This window comes from Hyalella azteca, unplaced genomic scaffold (assembly GCF_000764305.2).
Source record: "Hyalella azteca isolate HAZT.00-mixed unplaced genomic scaffold, Hazt_2.0.2 contig5366, whole genome shotgun sequence".
Lineage (NCBI taxonomy): Eukaryota > Metazoa > Arthropoda > Malacostraca > Amphipoda > Hyalellidae > Hyalella > Hyalella azteca.
Genome location: NW_025935560.1, coordinates 1,689 through 26,245, shown reverse-complemented (window position 1 = coordinate 26,245; position 24,557 = coordinate 1,689). Strand labels below are relative to the sequence as shown.

The following is a 24,557-nucleotide window of genomic DNA, read 5'->3' as shown; positions in this document are numbered from 1 at the left end:
GAAATTCTATAACGAAGGCTGGAAGTTATTGGACTGCAAATGATTGGTATCAGAACCGTATAGAGAACTACTCGTGACACATTAATTGCATTGTTATTTAATGTTCGATGCTATGAGAATGCCAAGTTGTAGAAACGGTCACCACAAAAGTCATTGAATTAGCGACTCCTCCCGTAAGTAATCATACCGCATACCGGCCCTGCGAGTAATCATACCGCATACCGGCCCCCGTGAGTAATCATACCACATACCGGCCCCCGTGAGTAATCATACCGCATACCGGCCCCCGTGAGTAATCAAACCACATTGAGTAATCATACCACATACCGGCCCCCGTGAGTAATCATACCGCATACCGGCCGCCGTGAGTAATCATACCACATACCGGCCCCCGTGAGTAATCATACCGCATACCGGCCCCCGTGAGTAATCAAACCACATACCGGCTTACGTGAGTAATCATGCCACATACCGGCCATCGTGGGAAATCATACCACACACCGGCCGCCGTGAGTCATCATACCACATACCGGCCGCCGTGGGTAATCATACCACATACCGGCCGCCGTGGGTAATCATACCACATACCGGCCCGTTGAGAGACGAGCCTTAAGTGGCATACCGGGTAACTAAACCGGAAAAACTTTCACCCTCGAAATAAATGAAAGAATACTCAATAAAACCTAGCATCTTGAGTACCTATCTTATACGAATCTAAATTTTGAAGAAGATTCTGCCTGCTTAATAATTGCACCTATTACTACTTGACCGCTCCTTGCTGCATTCAGGGCGAAAATAGAAGTATGCTCGGTAACACAAAAATTAAGCATAATAGCAATCACTGATTGAAGAATATTAGCCAATTAACTTCGATGCCAATCATGGTAGTGAAAAATAGCATCATAAAATTCCTGACCAAAGAACGTGGCGAATAACGGTAATTTAAATAACAGCGTCCAGTTATTATTATTATATTACTGTTGTTCTTTCTAGTTAGCTCGTAAAGAACAACAATTACAAACGTAGTGAAGTAAACAGTCTATTACGAATAGTCTGTCATGAATGTTGAAAAACGGCGAAGCATCAATACGAGTTTTTTAATACAACATCATGTCGGATATCCTAGTTTCCATTTGTATGCGACACTATGTGGCAATATCGTACCATTCAAATAAACAACGAATTTGATTAATTTTCATCCGAAAACCAGAAAAAATGCGCAAGTTGTATACAAAATGACATTTCTGATCGTTGTAAATGCCGTAACATTAGGAACAGGTTTAAAAACATCAACTTCAATAGAATGGAACTTCTAAGCAAATTATATGACTTATAATGAAAATTAAAATAGTCAAAAACAATACGACAGTCACAGTGAGAATTGCTCTAATATTTATAGGAGAAATCGTGCATGGTGGAGAGGGACAATTTGGGCGGGACTGCAGACGAGGAATGCGCTAGTAGTACGGCCGTCGAGGATTGTTCTGGAAAATATAGACGGACTGTAGATGGAAAAATGTCTTGATAATGCGGTTGCTAATTATTAGAAAATGCTGACCAGCGGCAGAATAAAAAAAAAATTTTGTGACATAGAAGTGCTTGATAGATTTGCGATGTAAATAGGTAGTCAAGATCAATCGTTGCACATATTTCAATTTAAATACTTTAACACATTCAATTAAATTGATGGCCTTTCTACACTGAAAATTCAAAGAGTCAACAGGTTTGCAATATAAAATGTTACATCTTCTTTTATATTTTTCAACTATAACATTTTTCAACAGAATTTGGATTCAAAAATTAAAATAAATAATGATATGAATAACCCCTCCAAGGGGTGGAACAGCAAAATAGATTCTTGCTCATAGAGGACAAGCAGAAAAAAGACTCGTGTCTAAATGTTTGGTCTCACTAAGACTTAGTCATGGCAATCACAAGAGGGTTGGGTCTCAATGTTCGCTCTCACTAAGACTGGAGTGTCAGTCGTGACACTCACGAGAGGGTTGGGTCTCAATGTTCGCTCTCACCAAGACTGGAATATCAGTCATGACACTCACGAGAGGGTTGGGTCTCAATGTTTGCTCTCACTAAGGGTACGGCCAGACTAAAAGCGTTGGCGCGTACGCAGGCGTACGCGCGCTCACGCTGCGATATTATATGTATGTATTTCTACCAGAGTGGCCACACTAAACGCGTACAGGCAGAAGCTGCTTCAAGCGTACACACGCGTTGCCGCGCGGTGGAAAATCGACATTACTCTAGACAAATATTTCGACGCGGACACGCGCGTGCAGTGTCCTTGAAGCAGCCATGAGAGAAGGATGTCGACGCATTGCTCTCGTCAGTTGAGGCGGTAACTGCAATATGGAATGCCTCTCACCCACAGCAAAGTGATAGGACATACATCAGCAACCAGTGGTCTATGATAGCTGATGCACTCAATATTTTAGCTAAGAACAGTAATAATACATTCTTTTATTAAACAAAGAAAATAGAAGTGAAGGAACTTAGTACTCAAAGTACTAGGATATTCTTATTGTTTATTTAGAGCATATGATACTGCCTAGCAACTTTTCCTGCATCTGATATGAAAAAAATTGTAAATTTTTTCGAACAACTGTTGCAATTCTAGAGCTGTTTCTATGAACGGGAGCAATTATAGTTTCATGTTGTTCATTCGATGCATTTAATTTCATTGATTTAAATGCCGTGTCTATATCAAATTTCTCCCTTACAAGAATCGTGGGCAAAACTGTAGTTGCTTTAGTTATTTCTACAGCATTATCCACGCTGGTCTCGATGGATTTCGTTAAAATTCTGAATTTTGAAGTCATAATGCCAAAAGCCCATTCTACACAACGCCGAGCTCTTGATAGTCTGTAGTTGAATATTTTTTTGCTTTCATCTAAGTTTTGGCGGGGGCATGGTCTCATTAAGTTTGGAAGCAATGGATAAGCTTCATCGCCTATACCTACTTAAGTTGCGTTTCATCATGACTCGCGAGGTATGCATCATATATAACCTATCAAATATCTATCTAATCTCATCTGAATGAATTCCAAAAAAGACAAAACAAAGTATATAGTGGATTTTTAAAGTTATCTTTTATTTTAAAACTTTCATCAAGGAGAACGGCTGTTAGTCTCTTGCTGTCTCTCATTTATACACACAGACTTGCAGTAAGCTGCGCGGTCCAGCGTCTAGTTTGGACACCATACGCGCAGCGCGGCGCCGCTCTGCTTGAAGCCTCAGCCAACGTACGCGTGAACGCTTTTAGTCTGGCCGTAGCCTAAGACTGCAGTATCAGCCATGACACTCACAAGAGAGTTGGGTCTCAATGTTCGCTCTCACTAAGACTGGAGTATCAGTCATGACACTCACAAGAGGGTTGGGTCTCAATATTCCCTCTCACTAAGACTGGAGTATCAGTCATGACACTCACGAGAGGGTTTGGTCTGAAGCGGTAGGAGAGCATCATTCGCTTCCTATAGGCGTCGTACTCGTTGTCCTCTTCTGACAAACCGTCGGGCGCTGCTATGCCCAGGCCGTGGTTTGCCGAGCGACCATTCTGAGATGTCAATAGTTAATTCTTTACTTTTATCAACGAAAAATCATTCATTTTCTTCAAATAAGAAGCATATAAAAATAATTAAAATAATATAAGTCTATAATACAACAACTGACACACATGTTTGCCGCACACAGCATAAGCTAGTCTTTCAATCTTTAACGTCCAAGAAAATGTTTGTTAGCATTCTTGGATTATGGTATTCAACTATGCAGATTGCAAAGAAAAAGTTTTCGAACCCTGGTGATTTCAGTACAAATGAGTGACCTATTAAAACTAGATAAAAAGACATAATTAATTGCTTATTTCAATTTAAGTTGAGTTATTTGTTTATATGAAAATATTCCTTCACTCCTGCGGAGATTTCTTCCCCCACCAACGATGAAAAGGATACAGCTGAACCTGGTTGACTGGCTCAATTATGTCCTTACTAAAACAAAAGCTTTTAACCTCTTCTTACTTCATGGCAAATGAGTTAATAAATAAACGAAGTGCAAAGGCAACACACAGACCTGGTTGACTGGCTCCGTAATATCCTTGCTAAAACAGAAGTTTTTAAACTCTTTTTAGTTCATGACAAATTAAGAAGGGGTGAAGAAATGAAGAAGGGGTGAAGAAAGCAACACACAGACCTGGTTGACAGGTTCTGTGATGCCCTTGCCAGCGGGGCCAAGCCCCTGGCCCTCCGTCCAGCCCATGCTCTTGAGCATCTTGTAGCCGATGTTGTCATCCGTCAATTTGTTGCTGCGGTAGTCTGAGAAATCCGGATCCCGGCCCTCCCGGATCGCGCAGAACTAGAAAACAGGTGGCATTTTATTTGAATTCTAATTAAACCAGAAATTGATTTCCAGTAAAATAGAAACAAAATTCTTTCATTAATTGAATGCGAAAAACAATTATAAGACGTAAGGCTAACAGAGTATTTAATTCAACAACAGTTGGTGCTGAAATAAACAAATTGATTAAAGTGATGGGTAAAGAAATGATGTAATATAATGAAGCTGTAAGCAAGAAACTTGAATGAGTAACTGGATAATTTTACTTGAAGAAACATCTATACGCAAAACAATGGGGGAAATTTTGTACGTGGGAAAATATTGAGGGGAAATTTTGCACTTGAGAATCAACTCTAAACACGCACCTTCTCCATGAACTTCTGGAGTTCTTCTGGAGGCAGGAAGTCACCGATGTGATGCTTGCCAGCACCCATTTCTGACAGCTCCTCCGCCCTCTGCCTCGTCTTCTCCATTTCTTCTTTACGCCTTAGTAATAACGCATTAAAACGTTGGTATTTTTTATTATCCAAGCTTTTGAAAATAAACGCTATATCACACTCTTCTCTCCTTATTTATTATTAGAAACAGAACTGAATGAGAAGGATTTAAGACAACACCATCATAGGGAGTTTTGGGTAATGAGAGTTCGTGCCAGAGTATAGAACCTTTAGAAAGCTCCATAAATGAAACGGTATAGTGCATCATAAATATATATAAAGAAAGCAAAGCTGTCAGTTAACAAAAATCTCTGTAATATTGTGGTACTTAGGATTGTTTTCAACTTAATCCAACATTGGTAGAGAGTGAAAATGCACGCTAAAATTACACCAATTTACGTACTAGCTGAAACATTGATACAACACAAGCTGAATGCATAAAATAAGTGAGGACCTAAAAATTTACATTGAAAATCTTCTTTTCACGTGAGCTGCATTTAGTATGTCCTATGTTAAACATGAATGAGCACCTTTTATGCTCCCAGGTGCCGCCCTCCGTGTCCTCATCAGAGTCATACTCGAACTTGACCTTGCCCTGCTGCTCTCGCTTGTCTGCAGCAGCTTGCTTGGCTTGCAGCAGTTGGAATACCACATTCATCTGAATCAATAACTTACATGAAACAAGGAAAACTCAATATAAATTTGTGATATAAAGTTTCAAAAACGTCAAGACTTGATAAATACATCAGGCTGAAGCCAGAGCCGCCAGTCAATAACAATTTTACTCGTTTACATCAATATCCGATTTACAAGAAACAATGTTATGAAGTTGTTCAAGCTGAAACTAATCTTCACTGCATTAGCTCCTTAGATCTGGAGCAGCATCAAGTAACAAAAGGGTTCCATTACACTGGGAAAACCGTTGCATCGCATACATAGGAAATGTTTAATTAATTTTGAGTAGCATCAACAATTTTGATGATCAGAATTAATTGGTTATGACCAATGCTCGGCATTCCAAACTTTTCACGTTTGGCGTTTTTAGTTACGTTTGATAAAGCATGTAAGAAAATTACTGTGATGGCGTCTTTAATCCTTCATCCAATGATGGAAACTAGTTACCTAACTTTAATTCAATAATTGTATGCAAAGACAAAAAATTTTTGGAGACAAAGATAGCGTCTTTAATCCTTCATCCAATGATATAAGCTAGTTACAAATCATTCAATAATTGTTTGCAATGACAAAGATTTTTTAGAGACAAAGCTGGCGTCTTTAATCATTCATCCAATGATGGAAACTAGTTACCGATCATTCAATAATTGTATGCAATAATTGTATGTAATAATTGTATGTTAATCTTTTGTCCGCCAAAGGGGGGACTCAAGCAACCGATCCTTGCACACAGTATTGAAGTACTAAGTGCCAAGACCTTGATCTGGTCCTGACACTGCTTCCACTGATCCTCGGTGAGATGCTCTGTGCTGCCGAACACTTGCTGTGCGTACGCCACGATTGCAGGAGAGGACCGAGTGAGCCTTGTCAACATCACCCCTTTGATGGCATCCAAGTGCTCTCCCTCGTGTACCATATTCATGATATTCGAGGGCACCGACAGACTTCTCACTCCTCCTAAACCTGAGGAATATTGCTCGTTTAGACAGATGAATTAAGCAGGATTGTGTAATAATGCAACGTCGTGATTATTTTTGTGAATTTTCTTGTTTGAAGCCAGACACTGAAAATACTGAGGCTATTTGAGTTTTCATCTATTATATGCATCATCTTATTTGGCAAACACAAACTATAAATGTATAGGCCCTCAAAATTACACACGGGAAATTTAATGGGAGCTCTACCAGATATTTTGGGAGTCAACGTTGATTTTTTTAATGAAAATAGGTACATTATAGGACTAATAATTTTTAGCGTTTTTAATGACTCCCGCATTAAGGATTCTCAAATTGCAGCAATTAAATAGCCTGATAACGCTTGGCATACATGCTAGAGTATTCTTTAATGGGATGCAATTCGTAACTTTAAACTTGAACATTTCGATTCTGTTGAGAAAAATATGTGTTTTTTTTGGCAATATTATGCTGTAATATTAGTGTTTAAGTTAGTGAAAAACCTAGTGAAATTGAAACAATTTAAATTTGAAGTTAAAGTAGGAATTTATTTACAATGATGAAACAAAAATATCAGGCATTCAAGTGCGCATTCTGACTATTTAGTCAGGTATGTATACATTAGAAGAGAGAAGGAGGCAAAAAAAAACATATAATTTCATTTTAAATTCTTAGAAGATTGACCTTATTATAGATATGCTATCGCTCTTATGACCTTATGACGAGTTTGGCACTTCCTAATCCCCGGTCACGCTGATGCGCCGCCTTCGTCTCCGATTCTCTCTAACCATCAGAATAATAAGACTATTTAGATTATCAGTTTCTCTTAATTTAGTGTAGACCTGGCACGACTGGAGCGGTCGGTGGGAGGGAAGGATGGAAGGCAGCGCCCACAGCAGCAGTTGATGGTGCAGACGGCGCCTCCCATCTGCTGCTTCTCTTGCTAGAGGGAACACTTGAGGCTGCAGGACAGACTGGACAGTCTCGTGAGAACCTAACGTCCATCCAGCCACAGTTATCATAACACCTTTAATATCATATCAAAATCACCTATAATAACTTGTAATCATGTCGCGAGGAGTATGGTACATTAAATACAATTCTGACTTGAGAGGATCAATTCAAATAAATCAATAATTCGGCCAACTGAGATAATTTCATAATTTCAGAGTTACCGCAATTCAAATATTCATCGTAGAGTTGACTAACATCACATACCAAATTATACCTACCTACCTATATATGCAACTATAAACCCATAGTGAAAATATCTCAACGTCATGGAAAAGCACCGTCTGTTAGGTCATTAAAAGTCACCTGTCTTCCATTGTATCTCAAAACACCATAAGCTGAATCATCAACTTACTATTAGCAGCTTGCGCCTTCTGCCGGGCTCGTTCCAGAGCTTCTTTAAACCAGGCTGCATTTTGGGCATCACCAGATTCCTGAGGCAAGAAAACTTCTCATTACCTATCGTTAGATTAAAATGATGGAACAAAAAGATCAAGTAATTAGGGATAAAATTGGCTGGTGATTAAAAAATAAACATGGGTCAAAATGGTAGCAACTGTAAGGTTACCCAGTACACACACACAAATTTTTTCCGTGTATTGTATAGGGTGGTCCAAACGGAGCGCAGAAAGTTATTTGTAAACCATAGCTAACTTTTTTTTACAGACGTTTTGATCAATCTGTCGTTGGTAAATTCAAGCATGGATTAGTACACAATTGAGCAGCACAACAAAGTGGTTCCTCTTTTTATGAAAACTGTCAGTCTACTTGAAATGCATTTGGAGCACTTCGTGAATCTTTTGGTCAGCATAATCGCCCAAATGAAACCACAATGAGGCGTCTTATACACAAAGTTGAACAAACTGGGTCTGTAGGAGATGTGAAAACACCTGTGCATGCTCATAAAAGTCATAATGCAGAAAACATTGCTGCTGTTTGCAACAGTGTGGCTGAAGAGCCCTACACATCGACTCAAGGTCATGCTCAACATTGCACATGTCGCGCTCCTTGCTGACCCGTATTTTGCATAAACCCCTGAACTTGCATGCTTACAAGATTCAATTGACCCAAAAACTGAAGCCTGCAGACCATTTAAAGCGTTGTGAATGGTCAGATTGGTGGTTTGAAATGGCAACAGTGAATGATGAATTTGCAACAAAAATCATCTTCAGTGATTAGGCACATTTTTTTCTCAATGGATTTGTCAATAAACACAATTGCCGTATTTGGGCAAATGAGAATCCAATAGTGATTGTCAAAAAACCTATGCATCCACATAAAGTAACTGTTTGGTGCGAAGGCTGTGGTGTGCCTTCAAATGAAGGCACACCACGGTGGCAAACATTTAGCCAATATTGTGTTTCACACATAATTGCCATGAACCATACTAACAATGTAAAAAGTAATAATAAAGATTTCATACTTACACTGCGTTTTATTCACAATTCATTTTCTGCGCTGAAAATGGACCACCTTTTAGTACTTCTATGTATAGTTTTTTATACTAAAAGGCAAGAATCCTTTTGCCAAATCCAAATAGGAGTGGGAAAAAACAAAGAATATAACAATTATACAATAACATGTGTAACATCCTCACGGTATTAGGAGGAGGATCTTCAGCTGTAGCAGCAGAAGAGGGATGCTCCGCTTCTGTCTTCAAGGGAACTTTTACAACTGGTTCTGAGTGAAATAAAATCATACTAAATATGACAGCACACAAAATTTTACTTACAACTGAAAAAAGTTACAATAGTTCAATTTTAAACTTGTTATTGGGAAATAATAAAACTTAATACCCATTTAATGGTACCTATAAATGTGTAAAATTTTGAAAATGTTTAAAATATATACGTAATAGGTACTGTCAAACAATAACATCAATCTAAAGGGCATGCACAATGAGCCGCCAAAAATGTGATTTGGATATTATAATTTCTTCAACAAAATTTTAATTTCTTGAAAGTTTTTCATTGTAAATTGGAACTTAAGCACTTCATTTAAATGGTTACGGTATTTCAAGGCAGAATATTGATCCAAATCAATACATATATGAGAGAATGTTAGCTTAAACCTAGTGGAATTCCACTTGTATAACATAGCCGTGCCATCTAAAACTAAATGCCTCGCATCAAGACAACTACTGGTATATAGCCAGTGAGAACCAACAAACATTGCTCAGCCGCTGTAATATTATATACAGTGGGGGGAAATAAATATTCGTACTTGAAAAATCGTATTTTATTGTATGTAAGTACACAAACTTAACAAGAAAAGTTATTTAAATTGTGTATAGAGACGCATAGTATTCAAAAATACTATCAAAAGAAATTAAATCTCAATGCAACAAAAAACAATGCAACATGTTCACTTTTCGGGGTGAAAAAAGTATTCGTACAGTTTCACCCCGAAAAGTGAACATGTTGCATTGTTTTTTGTTGCATTGAGATTTAATTTCTTTTGATAGTATTTTTGAATACTATGCGTCTCTATACATAATTTAAATCACTTTTCCTGTTAAGTTTGTGTACTTACATACATTAAAATATGATTTTTCAAGTGTACGAATATTTATTTCTCCCCACTGTAGGTACATATATATAGGTATATATGGTACCTAAATAAATGTATACTTGTCTAAGATTGTCTGAGTGTGATTTAGCCGGGCACTGCAAATCTGTTGAGGCACATATCTAGAAAACTTGTGTTGGGATACTTCCTTGACCTGATATCATAGGTACAGTATTCTAAGTGGGAGAATAGTTTAGGATTGAATAGTCTAGTCTGTTAAAAATTTCAACAAATCTTGGGGATTTTGGACCAAATCCTTAACAGACCCATCTCAGACAAACTTAGGATAAATATAAGACAAATTTTAAGCAAAATAAATATAGGTAGGTGATAAAATGAGTCAGAATAACAGGATTTTCAAAATTTTAGAGATTTTCAAACCTAAGCTATGTGGAGCTTAACTCCTCTGCAAAGTTCACAAACAGTGAACTAATATCAGTGAACAATAATAACTAATAATAGTAATTTGTGAGATAGTTTTTGGTACAAGTAACTTACCTTTTGGCTCAGGGGCTTCAAAGCAGTCACTAATTGATGAGCTGCTACTGGACTTGGATGAAGCTGATGAACCACTGCTGGCAATTTTACTCTTCCCAATAAGCCTGAAAAGCATTGAATGTATAAAACTGAAATATTCAGGATCATGTATTGAAATTCTGCCAACAATATATACATAGATTGCCTAATACTATCACAGTTTCATTTGGTACCATGTTAACACATACCACTTAAATACAATTAACTGACAACAAAATTTCTTCCCTAAAAATACTGTACCTATGTGTCAAAATATGTTTAGAAATAAGTAAAAATATCTACAAGTCAGGCAAAATAAAAGTACCACATCAAACGCTTGTATTTCAGTTAATTTGAGGACCAAGATCAAACACTCTTTTGCATTTACAAAAAATAAATAGCTAGAAATCAAGCACTTAAATTTAAACATTCTTTTGCATTTACAAAAAATAAATAGCTAGAAATCAAGCACTTCAATTTAAAGAGGTACATATTCTTCAATTTGAAGATGCCAAAGAACAAATGTGGCTACAGCAACATGGTGCTTAGGCAGTCTCACTTACACTTTTTGTAACAGGCAATTTTACAACCAATAAATATGGCTTATTGTAAACGATTCAGGGTTTGTACTGATATTTAAAAAGAAAATTCCATGACTTTTCCACAACTCTCCACAACCATTACAATAATTTTCCAAGACACATAGTATATGACAGGTTTAGCATGACTGAGAGACAAAAGGTGCATATTGTATCATCTTCTACAGTTGATAAATAGCTAAAGTGTAAATGCAAAGAGCAGGCAGAGAGGAAAAAAATGACACATCTGAAAATCAAGCCCACACTGGTATTATTATGAATTCAATAGTGTCAAATTACAACATATATTGAGTAATTCACATAAGATTGTACATGATAATGTCAATACAGTTCTGAACACTCTTCAACACCTCTACCCTAATATTCAACTGGCAGCTATTTCATCAACTTTCTTTAATTTTCAGTCAAGAGTGTTTAGCTCCTGTTGCTTTGTTTACAAAGATCGCCTCATGGCATTGAACTTTGAGATAACTCCCCCTTTCTCTCCATTGCTTTAGCACATTCATCTGCTGCATGCTCAAGCACCTTGATGCCCTCCTCCATCCAGCTTTTCTTCTTCTTCAGTTCATCAAGCTCATCCAACAGAGCCTTCCATGTCTGGGCCTTTGCATTACAGGGTTGGCAATGATTAAATCAAAATGATTAAATCATGTGATTAAATCACTTGATTTTTTTATAAAAAAATCATGATTTTTTTTGATTTTTTCGATTTTTTTGATTTTTTCATATAATTAAATATATTGAGTGGCAGTCTTTAATTTATATTGAGGTATTGTTATTCATGGTTTAGTATAAATGTACTATAAATGACAAATTGGTATATAAACTTGTTGCCTTTAGTGTGTATTAGGGTCAAATAAATTGAATGTTTTTGGTACAGAGGCATCAAGTGTGCAATACATTGTAGGTAGCTAGCAGCTTAGCTAATTCTTATAAGGCTATAAGTAGTCTTTAACTATTTGACTATTTGTTATATATTGATTACAATATACAATTTAAATGTGTTAGCTAGCTTATTATACAGGGTGGGGCAGAACTGATTGAACAGTTTTGAGGCAAAATAAAAGAGTAATGGAGGTACATAAAGAAGAAAGTTTATTTTCCTCATGATTAGCATAACTACCATTTAAAATACTTATGTTTTGCAAACAATATCAGGAAAATGGGGGTTTGTTAGCTGCATCACATTGTTGGAGTCGTTCTCGGAAGTTTTCTACAGCACGTTCACACATATGGCGAGGTATGGCCATAACCTCTGCTGCAATAATCCATCCCCTTAGCTGTGGTAGGGTGTGAGGGCAACTTCTGAACTTCTCTTTTAGATGTCCCCAAAGAAAGAAATCGCAAATGCTCAAATCAGGTGTGCAGGAAACAGGAGACTGTGACAATCAGAATGCAGGAAACAAGAGACTGTGCTAATCAGAACGCAGGAAACAGGAGACTGTGACAATCAGAATGCAGGAAACAAGAGACTGTGCCAATCAGAACGCAGGAAACAAGAGACTGTGCCAATCAGAATGCATGAAACAAGAGACAGCACAAACACACGCAGCACAGAAAAACACTTTATTTTTTTTTCTTCTTTTATTTGCAAATTCCATGACTTTCTCAACCTATGTAATAATAATGTTGGGCTTGGGCCTACTTTACAGTCTGCCATCGGTGTTAGATGGCATGGAATATACCTATCCAAAACTCAAGCAGCAACCACCAGGGCTGGAAATGTTCTGTTTTTCTGAAATATCACGGTTCTAATATCATATCATTTCAGTAGGTATGAAATCTCGTGGCTCGATTGTCATAAATTATTGTTTGATTGAAAAAGAAACGGTGCGCACTTTGCAAACATCTCATTTCATAAAATTTTTCACTTTCGCAATCCGCATTGTTTACCATTCCCGCCAAAATATCCTGCAAAACGTACTCATCATAATGTAAACAAGTCAACCTAAACGGTTCGTTGACGATCACACATAGTTGCAGTCACGTCAGACTGCATCAACACGTGTTCAGCTTACAGTAAAGACAAATGTAATTGTTGCCGTTTGACTGTTTTAGGGTAAGATTAGAGATTTGGGGTAACACATGCATGGGCTTTGTAAATAATTTCATGCCTTGTAAATGGCCTTTCATGGCCAAGATATGGAATGCACAGCTTGAAAAATGGAATCACGGCTTGAAGAAATGGAATCACAGCTGGCAAATCCATAAAACCAAGGCTCAAAAAATTCAGTTGCAGGTTGCCAAGTAGACATATTCCATGCCTGGCAACCAGCCAACCATCATCCTGAACAAATGTGGAAACTTCAAACTTGGGCAGAAGCCAATGGTAAATGGGACAAAAACACATTCTTCAGTAAGCATAAATAATTTTTAACCATATTTCTTCAGTGAGAATGCAATAAGAGCCTTTTTACCATCAATACCATGCAGGATGGAATTCTAATTTTGAAGGTTCATATATTATTTCGATCCACCAAGACCACTTTTTCTACACAACATCGTTATTTGAGGCAAAAAATGAACTTCTTAAAGGCTTAAAATACATACGCTAACTTGTCAATATTTAGCTTATTACCTTGCTCCGTATAAACTTTACAAAGCTAATGAATAGACATAGTACCAATAATTGTTTACCCAAAAATCCCTAAGTGGTAAACACCACCTTGGCCTGTTGGCCATTATTGAAGGCAATAAGTGCCCTTTTTAGCCATCCATTATGATCTATATATATAGTCAAATGGGGTAAGACAGGATCGCAGGCTTCATGGGGTAAGAAAGGACCAGCCCATGGCATGCATTCTAATTGCACTGAAATTAATTTGACAAAAGAATATGTTAGAGCAATCATTACCTGTCATTTCAGTGTTTGTTTCCACCCTCTTCTGCAAATAATGAATTACTGACTAATTTTTAAAGAAAACCTATGTAAAAAAGGGTCATAAAATAGTTAACCCTGTTTGGGAAATAAGCTCTGTCTAATGACAAAAAATTTTTTGGCCAGATTTATGAATGTAGGCAGGTAACCTCAAGTAATAAGCAACTTTTGAGACATACTAGGCATTCCTACCTGCTAACATCACTGCCTGACATGTATTCTACAATGGGGTAAAAAAGGACCGGACATGGGGTAAGACGGGACCACTAAATGATCCTGTTTTACCCCACAGGCAGTCCTATCTTAACCCGCAAATGGTCCTGTCTTACGCCACAAATGGTCCTCTATTACCCTACAGTTTATCAAAAAGAGTTTTTAAATGAATATATTATTGTGTAGACAAGAATTTTGGAGTACATGGAGAATTTTGGTCAAGATTTTTATCTTTTGCTCAAACTTCATTATAACTTGTTAGCTTGTTTAATTAGAGGAATTTAGTACACTATTTTAAATTGCATCAAAGGGATATAGAAGAGAGGGATGTCTCTTCCCATTAGTGATCTGCAGAACTATGTGCAAGATTGGCAGGGGGAAAAATCATTGTGTGAAACATGAAAAATAATTATGATTACAACTCTGTGAGAGGGCATGAGCTATGTTTGAAGAAGTGCACCACAAATGCAGTTAGCAAGAAAAAACATGATGTCTGTCACTTAGGTTATTATCCATTGGTTTTATTAACAATTTGATAAATTTTTCAGACAATGACACTAATGGAATATACATGAAGCATCTAGCAGTGCTCTACAATGAACCAAAGCCAACCCACTATTACTATGCTTAACAAAGTTTTCTCATGACAAAAATCCAATGTGACTGATATTAGTTGACTTCCCGAACACAAAATAGTAACAAGTGGTTGTTTAATCAAATAATGTGTTTCTAGATGGATAATATTAAATATCAGATTTGTACTTTTATTAAAAACCTTGTAACATTAGAATTACCCGTTGGTCCTGTCTTACCCCAGCCTGGTCCCATCTTACCCCAATGGGGTAAGATGGGACCAGCTCACTTTTTTTAATCTGTACAAAAAACTATGTTAGATGCAAAACGTTTGAGTTGTAAATTAGAAGCCCATTGCATAAATACACCTTGTGATGGGTTTAGGGTTTTTTTAGTTATTCATGGTATAGATGCTACAGGCTTGTTAGTGTTTTCGGTCCTGTCTTACCCCATCTGACTATACTGCTATTGTTAGTAGGCTAATTGCAACATAAAAAATAACACTTCAAAAAGACAAAAAAGTTGAAAAAATAAAAAAAATCAAATAAATCAAAAAAATCATGAAAAAATCAAAAAAATCATTGATTTTTGATTTTTTTGATTTAAAAAAAAAAAAATAAAAAAAATCGCCAACCCTGTTGCATTATGCTCTTTCTCTTCTGTAAATTAAGTATTGTAGGCTTTTTGGCACTGCCAGCTGCAAGCAGCATCTTCTTGATGATGGTTATGGTGTCCAGGCCACCAACATGGGCAACATGATCAACCACAGTATGCAGGGCAACCACTGTTCACTCTTTCATGTGTGTCAAGATTTCCTTGTTGAACAAAAACAATTTTTCAACCATGGCTTGGCCATGTGACAGGAGCATGAGCATCTACACTACATTCCAAAGCTTCTTGTAGGTGCTCTTTGACATAATGGCATGCCAAAAAGTTTCCAGTGCATCAGAAGTTGAAAATGCTTGAAACTGTGTGTTCAGTTCACTGCAATGTTGTGATTCATCTCTAAAGTTGCACATCTCATCCACAACACCATCCACATCTGTGTTAGGGAATCTCTTGGCATCAACAAGCAAAGTGAGACAGTTCTTCAATTGTGTCTTGATGGCTTCCTTACAGTCCTCATTGATGAAGACTTTTGGCACCAGCCATCTCAGGTTCCTACCAAGGCCATACTTGATGGGGCTCTTGTCTAGTAGCTCTTGGACTACTGCCTGTATGAAGTCCAGTGCTCATGTCCCTGCATGAAGTCCCATGCAGAACATCTTCTACTGTTACAAAGATGGTCAGTTTGCCATTGGGGTTGGTTTTGGCAGTGTATACAGGCCTGCTCTACATCTCTACATTCACAGTGGCAGTAGAGCAAGAAACTGCAGAATTCACTCTTGGAGTAAGAAACTGCAGTTGCATTGCTGTCAGCGGACCACAAAACAGAAATGAGTGACTGCGCTTTGCTTTTCTCTTCACTGTGTTTCTTAGCTAACTTGGTGTGTTTGCTGCCTTTGGCATGACTCTTCAAAGCTGCTTCCTCCATATTTGACACATCAAAGTCTTTCGAGCACAATGTACATAGTGCCATACCTTCATGCTTTGGATGGCAAGCAAGCCAGCGACAATAAGCTTCTATTCTTAACCACATGTCATGAAATTTACACTTTCCAGGCATGGTGACGTAGAAATTGCATGCTGAATGCTGCCACTGCACATCAAAAAGTTGTCGAATGCAACTGAGCTTGGTGACCAAGCTCACATGATTGATTCTCCAATCAGAATGCAGGAAACAAGAGACTGTGCTTATCAGAGAGCAGGAAACAGGAGACTGTGACAATCAGAATGCAGGAAACAAGAGACTGTGCTAATCAGAACGCAGGAAACAGGAGACTGTGACAATCAGAATGCAGGAAACAAGAGACTGTGCCAATCAGAACGCAGGAAACAAGAGACTGTGCCAATCAGAATGCATGAAACAAGAGACAGCACAAACACACGCAGCACAGAAAAACACTTTATTTTTTTTTCTTCTTTTATTTGCAAATTCCATGACTTTCTCAACCTATGTAATAATAATGTTGGGCNCGAAAACTCTCGATGGGAGACGAAATCATTTAGAATCTGAGGTGAAGTTAATTATATAGACAACATCGACAAAATAGGCAAAAAACATGAAAAATGTATGTCTGGACGCGTATCAATTGGTATTTATAATCTGAAACAAATTTCCATCATTTAAATTTCAGTATGGAATGTGGATCAAGTCTAATTATTGTGAAATCGAACTTGACATGACCAAAAACTATGCCTGTGACGCCGCCATGTCAGATATGATCGTGGAAACAGGATGTGAATGTACGCCTTGGAAAAGTCGAAGTTTATCTCATACTTTTGTGTGAAATCGAAAACTTTGTTGGTATCGTCCAATCGTGAGAATTTTTTATCTATTCTGGATGTGTTTTTTTTATTTTAGAACTTATTCATTGCAATAATTTGTCTACTACCCTACAGATAGACGACTAGTTAACTTGATTAGGCGTTCGCAACACGGGATTGGATTTCAAACCACGCGCGATTTCGGAAGCGCGACTGTTTCTAATGAGCTCCAGTTGATCTATTTTCATTGCAGTGGAAGGTGGTCCAACGCGGTGGTAGCTGGTAGGGAGTAGGGACTGTAGGGTTGGTTTTTCGATACGTTTTCATATATGGACATGAGAATATATTACCTATACAGAATTCCATACTGATACCATGATTTATTAAAATTAGGTACCGGTACCTAATATATGATTACTGGCAGCCTGCAGGTCGCAGTTATGGTAAAATAATGAAGTTGCAGTTAGTTATTAGTTACCTATACCTATATCCAATCCCAATCCCTCACTAGTCACTAGAGTAAACAATTTGGCAGAAGGCCAGAAGGCAGAAGCCACCTGGAAATCAAACAAAAATCTCCTTGAATCTGCAATTTAGAATAGTATCAGACAGAAGTTTCCAAAAAATTGCAGGTAGGCCTAAAACATAAAAACAACTGTTTAACAGGTTATTTGAAAATTGCATGGACCTATAAATAGAATTGACATTTTTCTCATTTTTCACTAAAGATATTACATATTAGGAGAAAGCCACAAGGGTGTTTTCCTCCAAGGCTCCAATTCACAGGTGGCTTTGGTAAAATTTTCAAATTAGCCTAGGCATTCATCATCTTATTTCTAAGATTTTTTTTGTGAATATATTAGTAGCCTATTTATAGTACCTATAAACTAAAACTATTATATAACCTAATATATAGTAGGTACTCACCCTGAACGAAGAAGAGCTTTGTGTCTAGAAAAACTGGACAAACTCCTGTTTAATGGTCGAGATGATGAATCTTCACTTTTGAATACCTTGGTCTTGTCGTCATTTTCTGCACTTGCTTTTCTTTTCAGCTCAAGTTCCCTTTTCTTTTTGAGGATCATTGCCTCTTGTTCAGAAAATGCGTTTTGCCGATTCATTGTTAATCTATGCGGGCAGCGCCGCAGCGGAGAGCCGGGAACAGCAACTTCTTACTTTATTTAAAAAAATCGCTAACAGGTCAATATTTCTTTGGATTAATTTGTTCCTAAATGTGGTGAATCGAGTGTCAAAAAGACTTAACCGATAACCCTGTGCTGTGCAAGGGCTGTTTCAAGTCTGTCGACCACAATTTGAATATCTCTCGTGCAATTTACACTAGTGATTTTATATCCAAACCATTAGTCCATTACTGGTGTCTGGTGCTACCGTGCTTGTAGTGTGAAACAAGCCGCTGTTAGGCCTACCTGTCGGTCGTCTGTTTCTTCACCTTCACCACTCTGTTGATAAAGCCCATAAACCAACTAACATAAACTTCCAATGCGCCGGACCGATAGATGCAATGAAGGCTGCGGAGAAACACGTTCCGTGGCTCGGAAGAGAAAGAAAATAATAGTAAAAATGTATACACTCGTTTTTACGGTAAATTCGACTTGAATAGCTTATTGTACCTTATTACCGTACCGTATTTGCAGGGATTGAACAAATTAAAATTTATGCAAATCCATAATTAGACACAGTATTTTTGATTATGGAAATCTTCGATATTCTAAATTAGCTTTATTCGGCAACGCTGTGGTGGGCTTACAATATATTTCAGTGCTTAAGTAATGATAGTGTGTGTAGATTTATCTCTGGATCACTCGCAAGTGGCCGGTTTGTGGGTGAGTTCGGAGAAGTGATTATCCTGTGCTATGGATAACGTTATCCGAATATTTTCAGACCACAACGTTTTCATTCTGCGCGCTAATCACCAAGTTTTAACACCATTTACGCCCTAAATTACCAAACAGAGTTCGACGTTCTCGACAGTGAAACTTTTTATACACGTGGCTCATCGAAAGTCAATGTCCGAATTTGTTCGCTTAATTTCCATTAAAAACTATCAAATGAAAGCTCTAGCATTTTTAAGGCCAATTTCAATGGCAATCATAATAAAATAGTTTTTCATGCCTTTTTTATAAAATAGTTTTTCACGCCTTTAAATTTAAAATCAGTCTACAGCGCCTTCATCTTTGTTTAACCAAATCCAACCATCACCTACATTGCCAGTTTGCGCTTTGTATGTGTAGAGGCGGACACCGAAACAGTTATAACTATACGGAGCTTGCGAATTACCTATAATATTCCGGTTCAAAACTGGAAATGACTGAAAACATGTCATGGAATATCAAGTCAATAGCGTACACTACCTGTTAACGTGGACCGGCAACCTACGCTGGGACCGGGTTCACACCGTAGTGACCGTACAGCCTATTTTAGTCAGCAATGTAAACAAAGATGTGATGCTTAGTTTTATTTAGCATTTCGAATTTGAAAAAGAAAAATCACCGCGTAATTTTTCATTTATTTCTCGTGTGTGTTTCCCATTGTATCCCCCTTTCCCCTACATAATCGCAGATGAAATATCACTGTTTAAAATATCACAATACTATATCGGCGGATGGGTGGCTATTCGATTTATAATGGTGTAACTAATAATCAGCAGCGCTCGATAACTTGAACTCCAAGTCCATAAGGTGCGCTAAAGTTAGTTGACAATGCCCTTTAAATGTGCTGCTCACTGATAGAATGCTAGGGAACTGACTCGAGTCACTGATAGAATGCCGTCGTACGCCCGAGTCTAGAGTTTGGAAACGTTGTGTGGTCACCGAGATTTAAAAGGACAGAAATTTAATAGAGAATGTTCAAAGACGTGCAACAAGAATAATTCCAGGCTTGAAGGGCAAGTCCTATGAAGAAAGATTGAAGATTATGAAGCTTCCAAGCCTCAGTTATCGACGTCTGCGTGGGGACCTCATTGAAGTATACAAGTATTGTCAAATGACACGAGTTTAGATCTATGAACAAGACACGAAAAGGAAAAGAATCGGCGACAGGCCACATCAGGCCTACACTTCAGCGCCGACATCACTATGTTATGTTATGTCCCTACTGCTGACGATTCCCATTCGGTATCATCTAAAATTGTATCCACACCCTGGCATATGTCGCTCAACTGTTTCTGTGCATGGTTAATCTTGTTAAAAACGGACCTTGCATTTTGTTGTCCCAGTTCATCTTTTAAATCAGTCAACTATTGAGTCACGTATAGCAAGTATCCAATCATATATATATAATATAATATATATGATATATAATAATATATAATATATAGCGGTTTCAGCTTTTATTAGGCCGTAGGCATGTCGCCGATTCTTAACATCGCAGAAACATTCACAGCATTTTGCGGTCTCGAACTCGCAACTCACTGCTACAATTCTGCTGTGCTTAACCGCCCGGCCTCCTTGCCGATTCTGACCAGAAACTGGCACACAAGAGCTGGGATCGAACCCGCACCTCTCTGCGCCAATCTTGGTACTCTGAACTTTAACCACTGGGCCACCCTGCCCAGTCACACACTTTATCCATTAACTGAGTCAGTTTAACATTGGATCACATCATTTTGTTAACTATTTAGTTTCATTTCGTGTGCGAAGCGCTTTTTCGACAGGTTTAAAAAGTTTATGCAACGAATCTGCTTTATTAAGTAAACAAAATTTCAACATAATGAATCGAAACAAGACAACCAAATAAACCGGTTTGAAACAGTTTATTAGATTGAACAAGTATACTTGATTCTTTTTTGAACCAGTTTAGAAAATATCCAATTGTCTTATCCAATAATCTTCCCGTGAAATCTACTGATCCCGAAGGAGCAGGAGCGTCGTGAGTCGCGCCTTCTGATGGCTATGCGGGGATCTGCAGCACAGCGTACCGGAGGCACGCAACGAGCCGCATGAACTGTAATGCGCAACATAATGCATTATTATTATAACTCAGGAAATATTCAAGCGCTCCATTGAGATGGCGACGATAAAATTTGCGTTATGGCACGACTACGCACGACCTTTATTACAGAGGCGATGAACAATATTGTGACAGAATGTAATAATTAATGAGATGATTAGGTGTAAAACTGTATTTTGTCGCTTATTTAATACCGTAAATATGTACGGTGCTCGTGAACTCTGGCCGATAGCCATATCAAAATAGACTTAAATAAAAATAATCATCCTTGTAAGCCAGTTAATCGTGGCCAGTTTCGATATCTATAAGATCAGATATTTTTGTATTAGTTTTAAGCTTTGTTAATAGCAGTTATCCCATTTTGTAATTTACGGGTAGTTCTAAAACAAAACGAGAACTCAACCCAAGCCACCTCGGCAACATTCCCCCCCGCTCAATCCCCTTTCGATTCTCACAAGACGTGCTCGTGTTCTCGTAGTCGAATTCGTCCCGCAATTGTAATGAAGAATCTGATTAGGTACCTCATATGTGTTCCGAACATGTAAAGCCTTAGAAATACATGAATAGCGCATATTTAAAATTTTATAAATGGCAGAAATTCGCATCGAATCATCTATAGATCAAACGCATTGATTACTTAAAACACAGGTATAGGAAGCATCCTACTTATCAGTATGATTACGTATCGGGTATTGTTTGAGATCCGTACAGTTCCAAATTTTGAGACACACACCTGATATTTCACTTATTCTTTGATGCTCTACACAAAAACGGCGAATCCAATAATGGACAATTTTGATTTTCTTCAGCAGACATTTTAAAAATATTTTCTAGCTTCAAAAAGAAAAGAATCATTTAGAAAATTGAATGATTTCTTAAAGACTATGAAAATATATTTTTCAATTCAAGTCGAAGAATAGATATTTTCTATTCTTATTAAGAATAAGAATAGATATTTTTTATTTAGATAAAAGTCGAAAATAGTCTACTTATGCTGCTACGTGCGATACATGTGGCCTAACGTGAACAACAATCTCGTCTCTATTGAATTGGCACGACATTGCTGGTGAAATCGACAAAACATTTACACACTTTTCGGTTTTCAGTTTAGTTTTTTATTGAATTAGAGTAGGTTAGCTTGTGGTGATATCCTAAGAAATTTAATTTAAAATAACACAATTAAATTCAGTACAGATTTCAAGCATTATCTTACATATAGAGGGTAAAATAGACGAACAACTCACGTTGAAACGTTGCATCGCCTCAGCATAGCACCTGTTGTAAGCTGTTTGGTATAGTGAATTGCCGTTACATTTGCCCTTCAACACTTGCGAGTTGAAAACATCAGTGTCAAACGTGAAAGCAGATGTCAGCTGTTGAAATAATTCTTTTGTTGAGTAACTCATGTAACATTATATAACATTTTTAAGTTGAGTTAAAAACATAATAATACAATAATAAACGACGAATAAAATAATAAACGAATAAAAAAATAATAAACGACGATAATGTTCATAAAAAAGGTTGGACAAACTAATACGCGGGACACTGTATGACATCGTATTAAAAAACTACAAAGGTTTGTCAACATACATTTGGTAATTTTGGATAAAACTTAATAATAGCTTTTCAAATACGAATTAACTCGTAATTTGGTTATCAGTGAGAAATACTATAGTCAATAACTTTTATTTTAACTTTGTGTCGCGGATACCGAGGAATAAATTTTCGAATACTAGAGGAAAATTTCTTGTCTAAGCTAGGATGTAAAAGTGGTACCCACAATGACACTGCGAACCATTCATCATTGGATTTTATTCGTGCATTCCATTCCAACATAGAAAATGTGTATATGGCCCCATATATTTGATTCTCAAGGTACGCCTTTTTGCATATGCCAACTTTCCATCATATTTACTGATGTATTTCCTGTTGAATTTCTTTATGTTTTCATGTGATAATTTAGAAACAAGAGTTTTCATTGCAAAAATTTCTCCCCGTCGCCTGCGCAGGAACTACAGTGGTTTAATTAACTAACTACAGTGGTTTTTAATAATAACCTGAAATTAAACCACTGCAGTAGTTAGTGCGCAAGCGACGGGGAGAAATTTTTGCAATGACAACTCTTGTTTCTAAATTATCACATGAAATCATAAAGAAATTCAACACCTAATATCAGTAACACGGAGATTAGAATATAATCTAATTTCAGTTGGGTAAATATTGATAACTCGTCTAACTCCTGTTGTATGGGGCCGGAAAATCGTATACCTTTTGTACGATGGTGACGGTGTTTATTGGGTGGTAGATAATTCATAACTCGTCTAATTTCAGCTGGATTGCAATGGACAAGTCGTCTACTATCAAGTAAAATCTGTTGGATCAAACTTTCCTACGAACGTCTAAAGAGCGGAAAGACGAGCATTCCTACCGATGATTTACAGAATTGCACAACTGAACATTGTATTTACCAGACCAGAATTCTTCGCAATGCATAGGCAAATATTCCTTATCCACCCGTCACAGTTGGCAGCTTGGTAGGTACCGGGATATATATCCATATTCTTGCACTCCGGTTCTGTGGTAGAAAAAGCGTTGATGACAAAATGACGAGTGTTTATTGGAGCTCCCCCGCATCAAACATTCGAATAAAATTTAAATGCACAGTTTTTCGTATTATAGAATCGTTGTCTTAAGACTGAATTATAGGCAATGAATTCTTCTCATGTCAGCCAAGTAACTATATACCTAAACCCATGAACAGCAAATACAATTTTGTTTATTCGGTGTTCACTGCCGAAAGGTCCAACCTTCAATCTGCGAACAATAATGTAAATTTATATCAGAATTTGACTGAATAAATAACTCAACAAAATGAGTGGGATATTTGAGATAGAATAATTTTATGGAACCGGAACCTGGTCAATTTCTTGACGGTAGCGTTACGAGTGACTTCGAAGTTTGGAACATTAATATAGATTCAAGAATATTACGCAGTTGTACGAATGATAACGTTATACTCGATAAAGGCACTAAACTTACGACTACGAGACATGGTACGTCTATCTTGTTTTCCAGCTCGCCATCTCATCAATAAATAATCTGAAGATCTCTTAAAATGTCCTTACAGTTTACGGGATTCCCGAAGCTTAGTTAGCTATACGATATGACGATCATGGTTGAATTAATACAAGGTTGACCCACGCGCAGCTGCTCTTTGCGGATGTCGTTTGTTGTTCCGACTGTGACGTCACCGTGGTCCCAAAATGTAAATACTGTCGCGAAAGACGTTGTTTTTGTGCCGATTTTGAGATCAATTTAAAAAAAATTGCCCTCCTCAAAATCGTCATAAAAATCCCAGTAGCTTCAGCTAGTCTGTCTCTGAGTATATAGGGCTTATTAAGCAATTCTATCGTATAAAACAAATAAATTCGAAACAAACAAACAGGGCCGA

At 37.4% G+C, this 24,557-nt stretch overlaps 2 protein-coding genes across 3 annotated transcripts; both read right to left on the bottom strand.

The window, feature by feature from the left end:
• Positions 1-470: 470 nt before the first annotated feature.
• Positions 471-18,655, bottom strand: LOC108681181 (SURP and G-patch domain-containing protein 1). Of its 2 annotated transcripts, none has more exons than XM_018170186.2 (11): positions 18,062-18,655; positions 10,487-10,590; positions 9,018-9,100; positions 7,776-7,854; positions 7,252-7,371; positions 6,214-6,419; positions 5,312-5,439; positions 4,710-4,830; positions 4,201-4,362; positions 3,443-3,568; positions 471-1,484 (listed from the first exon to the last, which is right to left on the bottom strand). In XM_018170186.2, exons 1-11 carry the CDS (start codon positions 18,253-18,255, stop codon positions 1,458-1,460), a joined length of 1,350 nt encoding a protein of 449 aa, XP_018025675.1. In that variant the 5' UTR covers positions 18,256-18,655; the 3' UTR covers positions 471-1,457. The 2 variants fall into 2 exon arrangements, with proteins under 2 accessions (XP_018025675.1, XP_018025674.1); XM_018170185.2 differs by having other exon boundaries at positions 7,252-7,383; positions 18,062-18,654.
• Positions 18,656-20,823: 2,168 nt separating this feature from the next.
• On the bottom strand, positions 20,824-23,681 carry LOC108681160 (the record flags this gene model as incomplete). Its single annotated transcript, XM_018170158.1, is given in 3 exon segments — positions 20,824-21,097; positions 22,348-22,476; positions 23,575-23,681. Coding segments are annotated over 3 exon segments (290 nt in total), but the record flags the coding sequence as incomplete, so codon positions are not given.
• Between the last annotated feature and the right edge of the window lie 876 nt (positions 23,682-24,557).

Bases quoted from the DNA above. Each gene is read 5' to 3' on its own strand.
- LOC108681181 (XM_018170185.2), bottom strand. From the start codon at position 18,255: ATGAATCGGCAAAACGCATTTTCTGAACAAGAGGCAATGATCCTCAAA. The intron at 10,591-18,061 runs GTGAGTACCTAC...AATGCTTTTCAG, and splicing joins AAAGCTCTTCTTCGTTCAGG to GCTTATTGGGAAGAGTAAAA. The intron at 4,831-5,311 runs GTGCTCATTCAT...GTTATTACTAAG, and splicing joins GGCACCTGGGAGCATAAAAG to GCGTAAAGAAGAAATGGAGA.